Below are 20,159 nucleotides of genomic sequence, written 5' to 3' on the forward strand. Positions count from 1 at the left end.
ACTACGATCTGAAGCACAGGCCGGTGTTAAAAACAAACAGTGCTTGTGTTTCCCTTCTGAGGGGGAACATTTAATCTGCTATCAAACTTAGTTCAGTCAGGACGCATAACATTTAAGTGTGGGCCCTCATTTTTCATTTAAAGGTCAAATGCAAATTAATCAATAAGCTTGACCTCAGTAATATTCCTCTACATAAATGTTCATTGTTCAAACTGTTTATTTCAGTTGTTCTCAGAAGCCTTGACTGTGTTTTGCATATACACCGTCTTTACAGTTCATTGCAAAATGCTACATAACACATTCAATACTTTTGCTCGGCATGTTCATTTAAGTCACTGAAAAAGCATCAAACTTTATTTACCAAAGATTCACAAAATGGAAAGAAAACATTGACAAAATGCTAGATTTACAAAAAAAAAAAAGGTTAAGAACAATGATTGTCAGGCATTAATTAGTTAATATTTCTCTGCACATGACTTCAACAATATTGCATCATTTTCTCTCATCTTTTTTTATCAAACTGTCAATCAGTCTGTCAAACTATAAACAGCTTTAAAAATGACAGTTTTAGACACATAAAATATTTTCAAATGACACTATTAAGACACTGCCTTTAATAGCAAACCTGAGCTGGAAGCAATGCAAATAAGTATAAGATAAGGTAAGTGGTTAATTTAGAATCCTACAGTAAGACAAACAGGTAAAATAATGTTAATGAATAATGACAATACTGTAGTGTCGGGTTATTAGAACAGACCATGTTATGCTTAAGGCAGCTTAAAACGTTTCAATTGTTGCAATAATTCAAACTCTTTTGAGTGTGAGAGTTATTCCAAATGTAAATGACCTAAAGTGTGTTAATATAAAGTTCCTCCCACAAAACAATCGATGCTGATACAGAAATGTCTTGGTTCTAATATTCCTGCAAATCTACAGAGTAGCTCTGCATCCGCTCCACCGCGAAGAAGCAGAGCGTTCCAGTGAAGCCCAGGATGACCATCATCAGGAGCTGCCACTTCAGCAGGAGGTACCCGCCGTAGAAGAACGCCACCGCTGCGAAAACAGACTGACAGAGGAGAGGAGATGTTAAGATGTTTAAGTCCAGTCGACAACATCGCTGGTCTTTGGCTCGGAGGTACATTGTGCTATTTTTATAAGTGAACTTTCTTCTTCTTTTTTTTGTAATTCATTTGATTTGCGCATGAGACGAAAAGACCCATCAGCAAATGACATCCTCTGTTTATTAGACCCCATTATTATTTTTAATATAATTTGTTTGCAATCGGTCAATTGTATTTTTATCATTAACAGGAGAAATGTACCGCTTTATGCACGTTTGATTGGCTGTATCAAAATGAGGTCTCCGCAAATGTATATCAAATCGGTAGTTCGTCAAATTATTCAAAAACAAGGAGGCGCCATAAAAAAAATTAAAAAAGTTATTTTTGTACAGAACAATTTGAGTCGAGCTTGATTTTCTGCTTCTGTGGAGGGAAATCAATTTTGAGTTTTTAACTAATGCGAGGCTAATTCTCATGAATCTCAGGACAAAGTATAAATATAATTTCTCTCAAATAAAGCAGTAAAGCGATTTATTATGAAGGACCTGTGCATAGTGTAACAGACAAAAAAAATCTGTTGAATATAAAACACCAGATGGTCCAGGGTTTATTTCTTGTTACAGACCAATTTTCGCAGCAGAGACAACGGGGGGGGATTAAGAGACGTGTGTGGGTCTCGTTCTTTTCTTTTTTTATGGGGCTTCAGGTGAATTTATTTTACACTTGACAAGACAACATTTTAACCCAGCTTTGCAGAGCTCTGCTAACAACGGCGGAGAATTGTCGACCCGGGATTACCTGGATGAATTTGAAGATGGCAAAAGCAGGCGTGCTGTGTTCAGTATAAACACAGCCTAATATGCTGTAGAGTTGAGTGTTGAAACAACTGTCCCCTAGTCCGAGCAAGAAGCTGCACAGCAGGGCAATGGATACACTAAAAGAGAAAATATAGCTCTTATTAAAACAAGGCAGAATTGTAACTGGCCTTCCCCGTGTTCAATCTTTCTTTATTGTTAAATTGTGAGAGGAATCCCCTACCTAGGAGCTAGAAACGGTTTACTCTGGGTGGTGGTATTGAAGACAACAGTTGCATCATCTGGGATGTTGAGGAAGATCAAATAGACGGCAACGAAGTGGACAACCATCCCCAGAAACACCACGGAGGTCCGTCTGAAGCGATTGTTCTTGCACAACAATCCAAACAAGCCTCCACCTGATGATGAAGAACGTATTTATTAATATCAGAGACCTCCAGTGACTTTCAATCACCTAAACGAGCTCCGGTAGAGGAACGTTAACTCACCCACAATCTCTCCAATGCCCACCACAATCCCAGAGATCCCGATCAAGCCTTTAGCTGAAGCTCCAAACTGTGTGGTGGCTCCGATACACGTCCCATACACTCCGCTGTAGAACGACAGCTCCAGGCCTGCACAACAAGAGGAGCACGCTGCAGCTGCAGGCCTTCACTCCAGGTTTAGACACTTATTACATGAACGTGTTCTCCATGTGACTCACCGCTGTACGCCATGCAGGGACTCAGGAGCAGAATAGTTTTAGTCTTCAGAAGCTGCAGGATGGTTTCTGAACGGGAGGACACACAATACACTGATTTGAATTGCTAATAAATACATTTTATGATGATAAAAAAAAATGCAGATGTTAAGGCCCCATTACCCTCTGACAATTTAAGCTCAATGCAGATAAAAGATGTGAACATTTTCTCCCTCAATATGCCATAAATCCACATCTAAATGCATGTGGAAGAACACCCAAGGGAGTAAATTACAGGAGGGTGGAGAAATTCTGATTTTCAAAGAAGAAATCCCACTAGGTCTGTTTTTATTCCCTGGATGGCCTCTCTCTTGACATGAATCAGTGTGAATCTTCGATATACTTGACACGTTTAAGGTGTGTATACACAAATCTACATGCACACAAGATACAAGACAAAGAGTAATCTGATCATCCAAACAACCTCAGGCTGCACTGAAGGCGAGTGCATGTGCAGCTAAAACAGATTTAATCTAAAAGAAGGTTGTTTCTCTGTACGCTTGTTATGCTAGAAGATTTTTATCCACAAGAAAGACATTTTCTCTTGCGACTGCTTAAGACTGAGAGCGGTGAAGTGCAGAGAACTAGCAGTATGTTAAATAACTAAGAGAGAAAAGAACAAATACAAAAACATGTCTTTGGTGCCTTATTCTGTAATATTATGTGAAAAATCTCAGATGATACAAATTTATACGATAAGGAAGTAAACTATGTATAGCATGTGCAATATTGCCATGCATGCTAGCAGCCAAAATACATAGTACCTCATCAATATCTTTTAAACAAAAGGTTTTCTGAGATCTTTCTGTTGTTGTCTCCTGAGCACCAACAATTTGCTCAAAGTTTTCCAAGACGTAAGCAGCTCCTCAGTGATCTTTGTGTATTGCATCATGGGAGAATAGTGTGCATCTACAGCACACAAATAAAATGTATTTTGATCTGGTTTTGTATGCGTACTGTCTGGTTGGATTTTACTTCAATATTTCGCTTTACCAACACAATACATACCATAAACCTGTTTAGAATGAGCATAGTCAGTGTTGTTACTACATATAGTTCATTATGTTTCCATACATACATACATACATACATACATACATACATACATACATACATACATACATACATACATACATATGTATTTGCAAATAATACAACTTACTGAATTCTGACTTGGCATCCTGCATGGCCATGTTTGCCCTGTGCGTGTACCTAAACAACAGAAAGGAAATCAATTTTAACTCTGACGAAGCTGAAATAAATCAATAAAAGTAAACGGCACACACAAACTAGAGCTTCATTCATGTGACGAACAGGTGAACTGATTTAAGACACTTGATTCTTTAACATTTTCTATGAATGATGGCTCCCTAAAGGATTCTTTGTTAAACCGTTAATCACTCAAACTGCTGCCAATAAGACAGAAACATTTTGACCAAAACTAGAACACTTACAAGATTTCTGCACAATCTACTAACTTCTGTATAATCATTTCTACTACTCGTGTTTTGAGTTGAAACTGAAGTTTATACACTGTTAAAGGTCGTGCCTGGAGAATTCGGACTTTAACCGCCGTCATTTTCTCAAAGAGAAAGTGTCCGTCCCAGCTGCCATAAAGCTGCCTGATTGCAGCCTACTTGTATGAAGTGTGATGATTAGGCTCCACTGTGTCTACATTTCAATGATCTGCTGAAAAATGGACTGTCATTTAAGTGAAGGACAAGAGTGACTTAAAACTCCCACAGAACGGCAGTGGTAAGTCATCTTGACAAACCTTGCAAAATTCAAAGTGGTTTATTTGAAAAAATATATATTTTTTTTTAGGTGGTGTCGTTAAAGTTTTTACATAGTCAACTGCAACTTTTTTTTGTGCTGCTATTTCACTTTTCTAATCATCACTTGAGGTTCGTACCCTCCTTGTCCTTTTTCAGTAGTGGTTCAGACATGTTTTATATATTCTGAGTGATTTGGACCACAGTGAAAAAGGTGTAATCATTTCTAGGATGTTCGTTTTACATCACGCGGGTTGAGAGCAGCGACTGCCCTTCCTCTTCAGAGAGCATCTCCTCTTCATCATGGCTCTTTCTCAACACCAGGAAGCTGAGTGTGCCGAGTACGGAGGCGACCAGCAGGGACAGAAAAATGTTTTTCCTGCTGCTGTCTGAGGGAGGAAGATTAAAATAAACCGCTTAATTAAAATACACAAGATATATTAACAACATTAAGCTAGGAGCATGGTTAGCATAACCAATCACACATTTAATCCTTTTTGTATTTTGCTTCCATCATCATGCAGGATTTTGCTATTATATTGACGACAGTAGAGTTTAACCCTACCTGATATCTCTGTCCGTCCATTCCAGTCAAAGTAAACATAAAGATTCCCAAATAGCATGCTGTAAAAAAGTAAAGCAGGTGAATTGAGTGAGTTGACAGACACGTTTTCCTTTGTTCTATGCCTCATTAGACCTATTTTTAAACTAAATTTGACAAAAGAGTTATCAGAAAAAACAATGGCTATACACCGCTATTTAAAATGTCATCTGGGGAATCATGTTTGACAGACAGAAAAGGAATACAAGAAGGAGTGGACTTTTTTGGGGGGTTCAAACGCTGACTTTCTAAACAATAATCTGCATTTCTGCCTTTGAGGAGGCTTCTTTCTTCTTATTTTTAAGATGTTTATCTGCCTTTCATGGTGAACAGGGCTGTCCTATAAAATGCTGTGATCTATTTCTGTCTTTAATTACATATTACCTAAACTAAAAAATGTAGATGAGCAATTAGTTTGTCCCAAAGCCTCGGCGAGGCAGAACAGGGGTTCTTCAGAAGAGACAACAGTAACTGCATTTTGTATGTGTGTGTCTGCAGCCTGTGAAGAACTGATTCCTAAGTTTACCGTGGCAGGGATCACCACTGCACAGTCAGATTAGCGTTGCTCTGTTGTCAGCTTTGGAGCAGATGACAGCCAATGTAATTATTATACTAATTCAATTTGCATATTTTAACAAATACAAATTAGTTGTCCAAGAGCAGTGGGCCGAATACAAGAGATGAAAAGGCCAAAACTCTCACATGCAGAACTCTGTTTAAAGAGGTTTGGCTGTTTTTACATTGTGCAGATAAAACAATGACTCACTGACAGATATGGCAATTTGCAACATGATTTATTAAATATGTTCTAAAATAAAAGTGTACAGTAATATCCTGTCAGGCTAAAAATACAGGCCTGACAGTATTCTGGTTGCTAAGTCTCTGATCAACATGAATATGGGCATCAAACAAAAGGAGGAAGAAAACATTGTGATGAATTGTGTGTTATGCACTGAATGTAATGATGGGAAGAAATTATATAATGCTGGTTACATCATTTGCAACCTTGGGTTTCTTTGGGAAAGAAATTAGCAGGAGGATTTTCAGATTCTCAAAAGGAACTAAATTTACTGAAGGCCTTAGTTGGATCATTTTCAGAGAATCACATACAGTATAATTCAAAGTATTAAAATGTTTAAAAATTTGAATATTAAAAACATTAAGACTGGAGTGTAACTGTGTCAGTAGCTGCATACCTGCACTGCAGGAGAGCCCAGAACATCCCCGTGTTCCTGTTGATGGTGGACGCCTCGGAGTTTTCCACCAGGAAGTGTCCTTGAGCTGTCCAGAGCACTGTGGGGAAGTGAGGTCATTAGGGAGAGAAAAATTTAACCAGTCAGTTAATTGCATACGCAAAGTGAAATATTATCTGTCTGTGTTGGTAACTAATGCATCTAACCACACAGTAGCCCCGGGACATGATGAAAATGTATCACAGTGCAGTGATTTGAGGCTGCATTACAAACAGCCCCAAATCATTTTTCCTCATTTCTCCAGTTAATGCTTGGAAGAGGGCTGCTTTCTCAGTATTTTCACTAACTGAGTGCAAACTCAAAGTGCTGCTGCTGCACACTATTTATTTGCAGAAAAAACTCCTAACCCATTTAAGGTCTAATTTGGGATATACTGTTTATACGCAGCAACACATCCCAGACATGATAATCCCTGTATGCATGATTAAACACTATTTTGAACACAGTAACTGAGCTTGAATAGGATGCAAAATAAAACAACAGGAACCAAGATGAAGTATTTATGTGTACTTTTTTAGTAAATAGGATGTGATTCAGTATGTAGGCTAGAACAGAAATGATTAGTTGATTAACAAATTATTTATAATTAACTAATTGTTTCTGTCATTCTTCAAGCATATATGCAAAAACATTTCCCAGTTTTAGCTACTTAAATGTGAGGATTTGATGCGTTATTTTTTCATATCTGGTAGTCTTTGGGTTTTGGAAACAAAATAAAACACTTGAAGAAGTCTCCTATTGATCTGGGGAATTATAATGAGCATTTTTCACTATTTTCTGACATGTTATAGACCGTCAGACCTCCAGATGTCCTGCTAAATTACAGTAAACGTGACTTATATTAATACAAGTAAAATATCTAAACTTAAACTTCTTGACATAGTAACCCAGGTTTCAGATCTGCATCGTAAGGTATCCGTGCAGAATAACTGAAAACAGACAAAGCTCCTGAAACAAAGAGAGTTGAATTAAATGACTGCTATTTCCTCCAATTCAGTTCTTTATTTTTTTACTCATCACCGCCTCAACTATAATCTGGACGATGATGCAAACATGTCAGAGAGTTCCAGTCGTCGCTTCCTTATTATGTGAAACCATAATTCAAAAACATATTTCACATCTGGTAGAGGAACTTACTTGCTGCTCCAATGCCGATGAGCACAGAGGTCAAGTATAAGGACCATGTTGAAGGGACGATGAACACAGCAATGTACCCACTGGAGAGAAAACACGTAGAACAGCAATGAGCAACACCTTCGTCTTCATCATGTTTGTAATAACCAAAGAAGATGTGTACCTGTACAGAAGGCCACTCAGAAACATAGTAATCTTCGGCCCAATCACTGCAACAACTGATGGGGCAAGTAAATTGGCGAATGAAAAGACCCCATAGATGATTCCCAGACTGTGATTTGGAGGGGAAAAGAGGATTATTAGTCAAGTTTTACTTTGATAAAAAAGAAACATATTTTTGAAGATGTGAGCCTGCATGGCCTACCTGTGGTACCCACTGCCAGAGAAGGTACCATTCTGCAGGCTTTTCACTACAGTTTGCTGAAAAGGAGATACAAAGCGCAGGGTTAGACTGGACAGGACGACATGGGTCATAACTATGTGCTTAAGTCATTCATCCGGTTTGATAAATCACATTGATCATTGAAGAGAATTAGAAACACGAGGTGCGCCTGACGTTGGTTTTCTTTCCTCCTGCACATCTGCACATCTGCACATCTGCCGTTTAATAACAATATGTGCGTACAACACCAAAAGCATTAGTTTTATGGTTTATTGTGATCTGCATAAATATAGTTATTATTCAGGATGCATTATACAAACAGGCATATATGCATAATTATATTTATTTAATTAAATGTAACAGTTACAGATGTGTGTAAAAGCACAATGGGAACATCTCAACAGTGTTATGGGACAGTAAATCTGTGCCAATAATAATAATAAAAAAACATAAGCTTCATGAGGCATCAACAAACAAATGAGAAACTCCGGAGTGGATGTGGTCAAAAAAAAAAAAAAAAAAAACTATAATAAAGTTAAACTTACTTCAATGTTCCCACAAGTGGTGAAGGCTGTAAAGATGAACAAAAAGCCCACTCCTAAGATGACTACGTTGACCGTCCTCCTGTCTGCCATGGTGGGTTTCTCACTGGTCCCAGCAATAAAGCATTTTACACTCTCCACTCATTTGAACTGCAGATCTAGCAAAGACTCATTTAGGACTCGGATAAATCCATGTGTAACAAAGTTGCGCGACTAAAGTTGACTTTACTAACTGTTTTACTTACTAACTGTTTTACTTACTAACTGTTTTACTTACTAACTGTTTTACTTACTAACTGTTTGGTAAGAGTTTGCGCAGAGTAAAGGACACAGAAAGCAACAGTGCAGCTCTGTCATGAGGGCACTTCCCTTCTATCATTAGTAACCTACTTATGATAGACGCATGACAACTTGTGACTTTAATTATTTCTTTTTTTTTTTTCTTTTCTTTTTTTTTGCAGTGGTCTTCCTTTCCTTGTCCTACGACTTCTACGTCCGTGTTTTCCTATCTCTCTCTACCTCTCTCTCTCTCTCTCTCCTCTGCTTCCTCTTCTTCTTCTGGTGTAATTTGCGGTCATTTACACTCATTCAGCTTTGCTGCCTTCCAGAGGTATCCAGGAGGAATATTCTCCCATGAAAAAAAAAAGCAAAAGTGACAGGATTTATACACTAATTCTTATTATGATACTCAGATTGATAATGTGAAATATGATCTAGTATAAGACTTTATTGTTTGCTTGGTAAAGGTACCACACTATTCTGTGGTATACAGTTAGTTATTTTTATTTCTGTGTCAAGATAAATATCTGGCCCATCCCACAGGAGGATAACGAGACCATTTTACTAAATTTACATCTTCCGGTAATTCATGTCAGAGCAAAAATAACTTTATTCTTTCAAATAGTATATTGGACATAATATACGTTTCAAATGAACTTTAAACCCGAAAATAACAAACCTACACTGCTCCTGATGATAAGGATGAGTTATTAGGACATAATAGACATAATAATGATCGTGACCTAAACGCTGCTATTGACAAGCAATCATTCTGTGTTGCTATATTTATAGACCTGACCTTTGAGGCATTTGATACAGTAGATCATCACATGCTAATATACATCCTGGTCAAGGCTGGTATTGGTCAGAATTTGGCCAGTTGGTTTCAGAGTTATTTAAGAAACCACATGCAATTTGTCAGGTTTACGAATGGTGTTTGTGATCCTGTTATCTTGAAAAAGGATATTCCCCAAGGATCTACTTTGGGGCCTCTACTCTTTCTTTCTGGTATTCAAGTATTGTCTTAGTGTTTGGAATGCCAGGGCATGTACCAATCAGTTATGATTGAATTTGTGTCGCCTGGCATCGGTGTATGCCAGACGACACAACTGTTCATTCAAAACAACAATGGCGGCTCCTGAAGAGGTTATCTTATATGCTGCAATAGCATCAGTTCAATTTCCAGTGATTGCTTCCAGGTGGTTCTGTGTAACAAACCATCTGGCGAGTCAGGGTACCAAACAACCTCAGCCTGCCCCTTTGGAAGCGGATGTCGGAGCTCCTCACATTATTTCTAAAAATGAGGCCAGCCCTACGAAGGAAGCTCACCTCGGCGGCTTAGCGATCTTATTCTTTCCATTACTACCCAAAGTTTATGACCAAAGGTGAGTGCCATAATGTAGATGGACTGATACAGTGAGAGCTTTGCCTTCCAGCTCAGCTCCCTTTTCACCACAGTGGTTCGATACAATGCCTGCATCACTGCCAACACTGAACCGTATCCCTGAGGCTAAAAAATGTTCCTCCATATGAAGTTCCTACATATCATGTAGCCAAGTCCTGACTGGGCTATATGCTGTATATATCTTCCAGCGAGCCCCATGGTTCCAAACCCACGTCCCCCACTTTAACTAACTTTGGTGCACATAAATCTGTGCACACCCAGAAGATATCTTGTGTTTTGTATTGTGTCACACATAGAAGTATTTCACAGGACCCAAACTCCAGAAGAGTAATAAAGCAAGAACTATGACACCTTTTCTGAAATTTATGTGTTTGTCAAAATAGAAAGAAAGTTAATCTTAAGCGAGCCATTGCCATTATTTGGGTGCTACGTGAAAAAAAATACAAAAAAAAGTTAATTATTTCTGTTTTTCTCTTGTTTATAACCTGTCTCTTTTTAAACATCATTAATTAGTGTATGAGAGCATTTGTTGCAGTTTTTCTTCAGATGGTGATAGAAAAACCAGTTGTCGACTGCATACAAAATAATATTTATCATTTCTCTTTCATCATTCCACAATGTAATGCTTTAATTTCTTAAGCCAAATCATCTATATAAATTTCAAATGATGTGGGGAAAGAGGCATCAATTTAAATCTTACAACCGCTTTGGGATTACTGTACTGTGTTAGAGCCTGTATAGCCCTATAGAATCCTTCCATTTACCCCATATTCAATAAGTCTATAGGCTAAAAGATCTATATTGGTCATGGAAAAATAAACATTCATATGTTGATTTATCTTTATTGGTCGTAATGGTCGGCAATAAAAGACATGCTCAAGATATGACCTTGATTTACAAAACCAATATTGTTTCTCTACAAGGAGGCCTTCCCTCTCCAGGTACAACATGAGCCTCTCATTAAATATCGTAGACTACAGTTTGTGGACTGTGCTCATTAGGCTGATGCTGCTGTATTTAATGGCACCCGTGTGTCCACACTGTGGGTTTTGGTATTGTGCTTATAATAGACCACATAGTTGGCATTCTACCAGATTATTCACACAAAATATAAAATAATGGGTGATTTTTGATTTTGGTTTCGCCATCTTTGCTCTAGTTTTCAACTAATCTTTATTAAGTGTCTTACTTACTAAATATCCCCACTTTAGTACTTGGCTCTCTATTACAATTTTAATTTAACATTCTTCTTCATGATACCTTTCATCAAAATCTGAAGTTTAACTGTCCCGAAAATTAAACCTTTAAAGTGTCTCTCCCATTCATAAATTACCTCAGATTACCATCAAGCCCCAACTCCTCCTTGGACCCAATTTATTTTTGGGGGGGCAAAAATCCCCGGGGATTTAATGTATGAAATGTCCTCAAGTTTGACAATTGTCCTCTTTGAAAACACCTTTTATAGAATGTGTATCTTCTGTCAAAAATATGCTGGCTGAAAACCCTTAAGATTATCCTCTTTTCTACATGATTGAACAATGAGAAACCATTGCTCTGTTTGATCTGCCACCAACCAGACCTGTGTTCCTTTACGCTTGTTAGATTCACCACTTGACAAAGTTTAAGAGGAAGTTCATGTCAAAAGTTCATGGAATCTACTCGCTTTCTGTCCATAACTCTGGTGTCCCTAGACTCCAGCACTCGCCAATAAGGTTACAGGTCACAGGTCTGAAGGCATTCAATAGTCAACACAGCTTTACCACACACAGGTTATGGTATCATCATCATTCAGGGGGCATATCCTACCATACATGACTTCAATTATTTTAGAAATTCAATCACTAATTCCCCATGCTTTTTTACAAAACCATCAAAAAACTCTCTGGAGGGAACCTCATGAACGTTCTTTTTAAATAATCATCTATAACCGCTATCCTATTAAAATCTCCACAAAAATAAATTGCCTCGCCTCACAAACATAAAAAACCAAGCCGCCTTTCTCTTTACTGATATCTAGGGAATATATAGTAAAAAATAAGTCCCACCTTTATCAGCTGCAACATTAAAGTAATGTAGATATTAAAGGTGGAGTCAGTGATTCTGTGCCCCCCACAGTATATATTATATAACCGTCTTGAAATAGGCTAATATAATATACAATATTCTGAAATGGTCGATTCCGTTGAAAGATAACTTTTACTAATCACACTTTAAGTACATTTTTTTCGCATTTTACTCTTATGAGTATTTCTACACAGTGGTATTGCCAGAAGATTTGATTACTTCTTCCACCACTGATTACTGTGTTCATTGCACAGTGTGTTATGTTAGGAAACCTTATTTCTATTGCACTCTTACGCAAAATCCTGATAGGTAGTATATGAGATGAGAAGCTGAGGTCATATGAGCATTTTAATGAATCTGAAATTGCTCAAACTGCATATTAGATCATTCTTTTCAGCCTATTTCTCCCATTTATCTGGCACAATTTTTGTCATTTTAACAATTAAGTTCATAAAATAAAGAGGTAGCAGTTTTCTGTGTAGTTATCGTGCATAGCCTACATGAATTTAAATTTTTTTGAAGGGATTTCTACCATGTCCAGGTCTTTAAAGGTTGTTGTGTCAATGCTTGAGAGGGGTACAGGGTTCAAATGTATTTTGTTATAGTTGGAGATGTTCATAGATTTTCATAGATATTCTGAAATGGTCGATTCCGTTGAAAGAGAACTTTTACTTATGGTACATTAAGTATATTTTATGCATTTTACGCTTGTGAGTATTGCCAGAAGAACTGACTACTTCTTCTTCTTACGCAAAATCCTGATAGGCAGTATAAAATATGAGAAGCTCAGGTCATATGAGCATATTAATGAATCTGAAATTGTTCAAATTATATTAGATCATTCTTTCTCAAAGTTTTTGAAGGGATTTCTACCATGTCCAGGTCTTTAAAGGTTGTTGTGTCAATGCTTGAGAGGGGGACAGGGGTTCAAATGTATTTTGTCATAGTTGGAGATGTTTCATAGATTCCAATAGTTGGCGATAATGCATAATTTATCATTCCAAACATCAAGCAATATGAAGGAAGAAGAAAAGCAGTATCCAATAGCCTCTGAGTGAAGTGCCACCTCTTGGTGTCTGCGTTTGCTGCCACAAAAAACAAAGAAGTTTAGCAACGCGAGAGGACTCACTACCTGTCACTTCCGTGTTTGCAAAAAACCCCAAAAAACAACCTTAGGCCTTTGTGGGCTACATTACGCAGTGAAACTATTTCTTTTGTGACAAGCTTAATAGATTAAACCACAGTAGCTCGACACATTAATCACCATAGAACCGCTTTTGTCTAAATACAACTGTATTTGCAAGTAACTTTGGAAGGCGCATGCGCATTTACACCCTGTCTTCCTGTTCACCCTCTAAACTACATACTGTTTTAAATAAATAAAGTCTTAAATAAAGCCATACATGTTTTGAAATGTTAAAAACACATTGCTCTGTATTCGGTTTAATTCTCTACCACGCGTAAAACGTGCTTTTCTTTAACGCAACTTTCCTTGTAGACGACTTTTTTTCTTTCTCCCTGAATATCAGATAACCCTCTTGCGCTCTGTACTCTCTTTGGCTCAACATACAACAGATTGTACACAATCATCATGGCGACCCAGGCTGGTGGGTATTGAGAAAAGACTGCAGCATTTCCTTCATATCTTTACACTGACTCCTAACATAGTTAATGCAATAACATATGCATGTTCTTGGCATGTTTATGTGTGTATCTGTCCATGCATTTGGGTGTAAATACGCGTTTCTCCATCACGTTATTGCTTAAATGATCTGTAGCTTAGCTCACGTTGCCATTGAGCAGTAAGGCCAGCCGTGACGAGATGCGGCAATAACTAATGCAACGTGTGTTCAGGCTCAGATTATGTCAAGAAAATGATCTGTTTTTATTTGTTGTTTTCTTTTAAAAGACAAGTTAGAAATGCTGATTAAATAGGGAGTGAAAGGAGCGATGGAAAGAGCTGGAAAAACAACGAGAGAGGAGGAGAGAGGGGGGAGAAAAAGCGAAACTAGACTTCATTACGCACTTTGATCTGTTGTTTTTTAAATGACAGACTACTATGTAGATACTAGTTCTGTGGAAGATTTGGGGAATTGTTATGGAACAAATGTATATTGATAATTTCACTTTAAAAGAGAAACTGTAAATAAACTTAGTAATAACCAACCCCTATGTTTAATACATAAAAAAAGCTAAAATGGTAGACATGTACTAAAAGTTTGGATATCTTCTCATTCAATGGTTTTTCTTATTTTTTTCTACATTGTAGATTAATATTGAAGACATCCAAACTATGAAGGAACACATATGGAATTATGTGGTAAACAAATAAACCAGAATATGTTTTATATTTTAGATTCTTCAAAGTAGTTGAATGAGAAGGTTTGTCCAAACTTTTGACTGGTACTGTACATGTTAAATATAATATTAAATTATTCTTAATATTTATGTTTTTTAGGTCAGATGCATATGATAGTTTATTCTCTGGGTTTATTCATTTTAAGGGACTGAACTCCTCAAACATACAGTACCAGTCAAAAGTTTGGACCCACCTTCTCATTCAATGGTTTTTCTTTATTTTTATTTTTTCTACATTGTAGATTAATATTGAAGACATCCAAACTATGAAGGAACACATATGGAATTATGTGGTAAACAAACAAATGCTCAACAAACCAGAATATGTTTTATATTTTACATTCTTCAAAGTAGTTGAATGAGAAGGTGTGTCCAAACTTTTGACTGGTACTGTATGCACACTATAGATAAGATTTGGGAAATTGTTATGAAACAAATATATATTGATAATTTCACTTTAAAAGAGAAACTGTAAATAAACTTATTAATAACCAACCCACTGTTTAATAAATGAAAAGCTCTAAAGTTAATTAAAATGGTAGACATCATGTATAGAGTAAAATAAATTTAAAAATAAATACATTTAGAGGAAGACAATATGACTTGAGTGGAATATGACTGAAAACAAAAGTTAAACTGGTTTTTTTTTTGGTGAGTCATCCAGTTTCAGACACATTTTGCGTCATAGTCAGTTTAGTATTAAATATATTGCATTTCTTGTGTGTAACAGCATATTAACTCTTGTTTTTTTATTTCATAAGAGTTGGTGTTTGTTCATTATATCGGTGCAGTTGGTTATTATTTCCCACAAGGTGATCCATCTCTAGTATAAAACACTGCAGGAGGCCAATACATCATTGTAAGGGGTGAATTTATAAAGTTAGGAACTGTAACAGTATAGCACACTTTATAACACAAAACTAAATAGTAATAATGTCATTTTGTTTTTCATTTTAACTTTCATTTGGCTGTATTTCATTGTGGTTACCAGACAAAAAGAAGAACAGTTAGGATCCAGTGTTTTCTAGACTGCATGAACTACAAACTGTTACAATGTAATTGTTTTGCGAGACACACAGAATTTTATATAACCTTTTGCACTGACTTTAAACTGAATTAATCCAAAATCAATGTTTCGATTCTCTTCCAGGAAGTGAAGAAGTCATAATGGAAACTGAGGCAAAGCCAAAAGAAGACGAACAGCTCGGCGAGGATGCTGAAAAAGGTGAAACAGAAGCTACGTCTCAGACAGATGCAGTAGACACCACAACTCAGGACTCTAGTATTAGCAATGGGGACGACGCAGACGAAGGGCAGGAGATGGTGGACTTGAAGATTATCTGGAACAAGAATAAATACGATCTGAAAATTCCTGTTGATAACACCGGAGCCAAACTAAAAGAGAAAATCCACTCACTCACTGGTAAGAACACGCAGCAGCTCACCTTCAAGTAATGTCACAGTGGCTGTTTAGAGTTCATAAAGCTTAAAAACATATTAAATGCTCTCCCATGTCTTCCTAGGTCTTCCACCTGCAATGCAGAAAGTGATGTACAAAGGATTGCTTCCAGAGGACAAGACGCTACGTGAAATAAAGGTCACAAACGGTGCAAAAATAATGGTGGTAGGATCCACAATAAATGATGTATTAGCTGTGAATACACCCAAAGAGGTCATCCAGCAGGAAGTTAAAGCTGAAGAAAACAAGAAGGAGCCTTTATGCAGGCAAAAGGTAGGATGAATGGCATTTCTGCAGAATAGAGTAAAATATTTATGGAGTTTTGTGTTATTAAACCGGCACTGTTATTTCAGCAACACAGGAAGGTTTTGGACAAAGGTAAACCAGATGACATCATGGCATCTGTTAAAGGAACAAAGGTGAGAGAAGGTGAAGGGAGGACGGCCCCTGTGTTTGTTTGTCTTGTATAGACAGTCACTGTTCAGGTTTACTTTTATGGTTTCAATAACGGACACACAGACTAACTGTCTTTCCCCGCTAACAGGAACGATTACCAACAGTGCCTTTATCTGGAATGTTTAACAAGTCCGGAGGAAAAGTTCGACTCACATTCAAACTGGAGCAGGATCAGTTGTGGATCGGAACAAAGGGTGAGAATAAAACCTTTCGCTAAATTCACTTCACCACAAAGACGCTAATGACTGAAATTCCTTCATTTCTGTGTGTCTTTGTCTCTACAGAGAGAACGGAGAAAGTCCCAATGGGCTCCATTAAAAACGTAGTGTCTGAACCCATCGAAGGCCATGAGGACTATTACATGATGGTAAGAGTTCTAGCTGCTAGCCACATGTCACACTGACAGCTGCAGCGTTATGGGCGGGCCTTACGTGTCTAGGCCCGCCCACCTGTACAGCTGACCCATGGGGAGCATGTATGTCATCCTTCATTGTATGTTATCCTTCATTAACATTTAAAGACAACAAAGACAACAAAAAAAAACAGTTCCTGTTTTCTAAAACAGTAATAGACAACATTTGTCTCTCTTCTATCATGTGTGCAGTCCGAACCAATCACAACAGCGTTCTACGTAGCTATAGCAACACTGTGCAGAATGCGTGCATCAACGGTTTAGAATGCAAATGCAGACACTGTTTAGTTTCATAGCTGTAAAAATACATTTTCCTATTGAGACCAGAAGAACCTGGAAAACCGTGAAAGCCAGACAGGAAGTAGAGCTAAACATTCCTGCCTGTCGTGATTGTCTGTACATTGCCTTGAAAACAAAGACCCTTTCTGTTGAGAGCAGCTTATGAATCGATTCCGCAGTGCGCCGCTTCCTCTCATCACTGAGCCAGATCATCTAAACGTGACAGTATTTCCTTACAGAAGAATTAGGGCCTGTGCACATATAGCGTAAAAGTGCACGTACGGCACTGAGGAGTTCTGCATCCCAGAGTTGTTTTTTTTGTTTGTTTCTACAACAACCGTATCTTGCGAACATATCATCACTCTTGACATTGTTTTTTTCACCGTGAGCACCAGCCGGAGGACGCTTGCTTCATACTTTGCGTGGATGAGCTCGTCGCCGTTCAGTCCGACCGCCGTAACGTTAGAGCGAGGAGGACGGTCTGTTTGAGACGAGGCAAAGCGTTAACCGGCGACATTCAGGGTCCGCCCGGACGATCTGCTCCCACAAATGGGCTTTTCAGCCTTTGTTACATGAGCGTTTGTCTGAGTTATAAAGCTCAGGGCGGACGGAGACGGCCACAACAAGCTGCTCCTCCATTTTCTAAAGTGACCCTTCTCAGATACGTTCAGAGATTTTCATCTAGATGCACTTCACAAAAAAGGCAGAGTGCTCAGAAAAAAGATGCTGGGTGAATCGCTGTTTCTCGAGGCTGCTCAATATGCTCTCTCATTGGGGAAAATTGAAAAAAGATGCCTGCAAAAAAACCTCTATATGGACACAGGCCTTAAAAAAAGTCAGTGTTGTAAATGAACAGATGTATTGTTCTAAACAAACCACAGCAACAAATAAACACGATAAATCCAGTAGGATACTAAATGTAACTTTTGCATGGTTTGGGCGAGATGCCTCGTATTTCTTACAATAGTGATTGTAAGAAATACAAACTGTTTTGGGTAAATGATAAACTATCTTGGCATTGTTTAAGAAAAAGTGTCACAATCAACCAGACACGCTTGTCGGCTTCCTGTCTTTCCTGTTTGAGCGAGATCTGTATCTCGAAACTGTCAAATGAAGGCAAAGAGACTTTTGTAAATAAAAGGCCCAACCCAAATCATTTTGGCCTGTCCAAAATTGAAGTCCTGGCGCCGTGCCTGCTCACCGGGTGTCTTGTTTTATGAAAAGTTGTAATGCCAAATGCTCCGAGGCTGACACAGGTGTGGTGTCACTGTAATAGTATGTGTGCATCAGAGTGATGGAGGTCATCGTTTGCCGTTTGGGGCGCTGCAGTGGAGCGGGAAATGTCAGCGCTTTCTCTAAATTAACCTTTCTGTCTGAAGGCATTGGTGTTCTTCTTTGTCAGAAAAGCAGAAGTAACTTAATTGAATCGGGTAGTCGGACGGAGTCAAGGTGTCTACAAAATAGAGTGTCATAGCGCCGCTGGTGTAGAGAATATATACATTTTAGGAGAATGTGGTAAAGCTCCGTTGATGATTCTGTCAGCTGAATAGCTGATGCGTTTTTCACCTTGATGTTTTGATTAATGGGAAGTAAACAGGACAAGAGACGTGATAAATTAAAGGCAGTACAAGCTGACAGCATAACGCAGGGGATTTCATGGCAGTCTGATTAGAACCGCCAAAGCCACCGTATGAGTGAAATGTTGAGGTCGTTCCCAGAGTTCCTTGCTTCCTTGTCGTTGAGGTTCACTGTGTATCCGAACGTGTGAAGCCAGTGAAACGTGCGGGAGTTGATCCCTGTACAGTTCAGCCGTCTTTCATGCTATGGATCACAGTATGAACACTGGGATGATGGTCACAGTGCAGAATAGTGGAATTGCGATGACCTTGCTTTATGTTTGTGTAATGTTTCGGCACATGAATGAAATTTTTGACGCCAGCTGCTCGCTCAGAGAAAGATCCTGCATCGCTGAGGAGTTGATGATGTATGAGGAGTAGATGGAAGAGGAGATGAGGGATGTGAAAGGCCAGTGGGCAGGAAGCGTTCCCTCTGAAGTACAGAGACCACCATTGATATGAGTGATCCGACCTGGTTACTTTAACCTTTGAGGTTTGAAAGAAGGAGCTATGGAGTCATCAATTAATATAGTATTTTTCCTTTTGGAGTGATTTAGTGGGCTGTAATGTACTGCTAATTAATTTATCTTTAATTTAGAGGCAGAATATTACACTCAGCTTTCAGAATGTTGATTTATTTAAAAGCATTATTATTCAATTACATGCATGACATTCCAGATGACTTTATTTTTCTTTTATTACAGACATTTACGTTATTTGGATTTGCATCTAAAACCGTTTTGTTTGTAGAATATGTGAATATTTCTAAAATCATTTAACATGCATACCATTTTTTTTTTCTTTTTCTCACCTCTGTAGGCTTTTCAGTTGGGTCCGACAGAAGCGTCTCAATATTGGGTCTACTGGGTGCCTGCACAGTTTGTCGATGCAATCAAAGACACAGTCCTTGGAAAATGGCAGTATTTCTAATGTGCCTCTTTTTGTTGAACTGGGATCGAGAGGAGGAGCCGATGAAAAATGAAACTGGAGTCAACAGTAAGGCTTAAGGAACTACTTGGAATACATTCAAAGGAAACGGACGGATGCCTGTGGACTAATCATATTGTTTTTAGGTTAAAAGTGCACTATGTGGCAGCATAACAATTCTCAGACCTGTTGATCATTCAAGGTTTTCAGCAAATCCAAGGGAAAATGATGAAACAATTGTACAGAAATTGCTAACACTTTTCTTCAGTTATTCTTAAAGAAATAAAACTTATTTAATGAAATGAAATACATTTGTTTTTTATTCACTACACATTTGACAATGCAGGTCTTCCCAGTCTCTTTGAAAACCGACTCAAACTCTCATCTAGTTTGATGAGGGTCTAGGGGTCTTTGAGTGAACAGGTCTTGCCACAAATTGTGGATCAGATTTAGATCTGGATTTGGCAACTCGAGCACTTTAACATCGGCCTTTTTAAAAGGGTTGTTGTCTCGCCCGAGGAGCATTTCCGCAGTAAAGGTTTTTAATCAGCGGAACACCTCTTCACTGAGGAAATTATAAATTAGATTATAAAAACTTTAAAGGC

At 38.0% G+C, this 20,159-nt stretch overlaps 2 protein-coding genes across 2 annotated transcripts; one reads left to right on the top strand and one right to left on the bottom strand.

Moving 5' to 3' along the window:
- Window positions 1-216: 216 nt before the first annotated feature.
- On the bottom strand, window positions 217-8,746 carry LOC129098295 (UNC93-like protein MFSD11). Its single transcript, XM_054607282.1, has 13 exons — window positions 8,303-8,746; window positions 7,740-7,795; window positions 7,539-7,646; window positions 7,379-7,458; window positions 6,185-6,281; window positions 4,953-5,011; window positions 4,632-4,776; window positions 3,778-3,827; window positions 2,580-2,645; window positions 2,365-2,490; window positions 2,100-2,274; window positions 1,860-1,995; window positions 217-1,066 (listed from the first exon to the last, which is right to left on the bottom strand). The coding sequence occupies exons 1-13, from the start codon at window positions 8,390-8,392 to the stop codon at window positions 914-916; spliced, it is 1,341 nt and encodes a 446-aa protein (XP_054463257.1). The 5' UTR covers window positions 8,393-8,746; the 3' UTR covers window positions 217-913.
- A 4,861-nt stretch (window positions 8,747-13,607) lies between these two features.
- ubfd1 (ubiquitin family domain containing 1) lies at window positions 13,608-19,854 on the top strand. Its single transcript, XM_054607631.1, has 7 exons — window positions 13,608-13,654; window positions 15,556-15,828; window positions 15,929-16,137; window positions 16,218-16,283; window positions 16,409-16,514; window positions 16,605-16,687; window positions 19,447-19,854. The coding sequence occupies exons 1-7, from the start codon at window positions 13,639-13,641 to the stop codon at window positions 19,555-19,557; spliced, it is 864 nt and encodes a 287-aa protein (XP_054463606.1). The 5' UTR covers window positions 13,608-13,638; the 3' UTR covers window positions 19,558-19,854.
- The last annotated feature ends 305 nt before the right edge of the window (window positions 19,855-20,159 follow it).

This window comes from Anoplopoma fimbria, chromosome 11, assembly GCF_027596085.1.
Source record: "Anoplopoma fimbria isolate UVic2021 breed Golden Eagle Sablefish chromosome 11, Afim_UVic_2022, whole genome shotgun sequence".
Taxonomy (NCBI): Eukaryota; Metazoa; Chordata; class Actinopteri; order Perciformes; family Anoplopomatidae; genus Anoplopoma; species Anoplopoma fimbria.

Coding starts and splice junctions, on each gene's coding strand:
- LOC129098295 (XM_054607282.1), bottom strand. CDS start 8,392: ATGGCAGACAGGAGGACGGTCAACGTAGTCATCTTAGGAGTGGGCTTT. Junction 5,012..6,184: donor TGGGCTCTCCTGCAGTGCAG/GTATGCAGCTAC, acceptor ACTTTTTTACAG/CATGCTATTTGGGAATCTTT. Junction 2,646..3,777: donor GGATGCCAAGTCAGAATTCA/GTAAGTTGTATT, acceptor CCTCCCGTTCAG/AAACCATCCTGCAGCTTCTG.
- ubfd1 (XM_054607631.1), top strand. Junction 16,515..16,604: donor GTTGTGGATCGGAACAAAGG/GTGAGAATAAAA, acceptor TTGTCTCTACAG/AGAGAACGGAGAAAGTCCCA. Junction 16,688..19,446: donor ATGAGGACTATTACATGATG/GTAAGAGTTCTA, acceptor TCACCTCTGTAG/GCTTTTCAGTTGGGTCCGAC.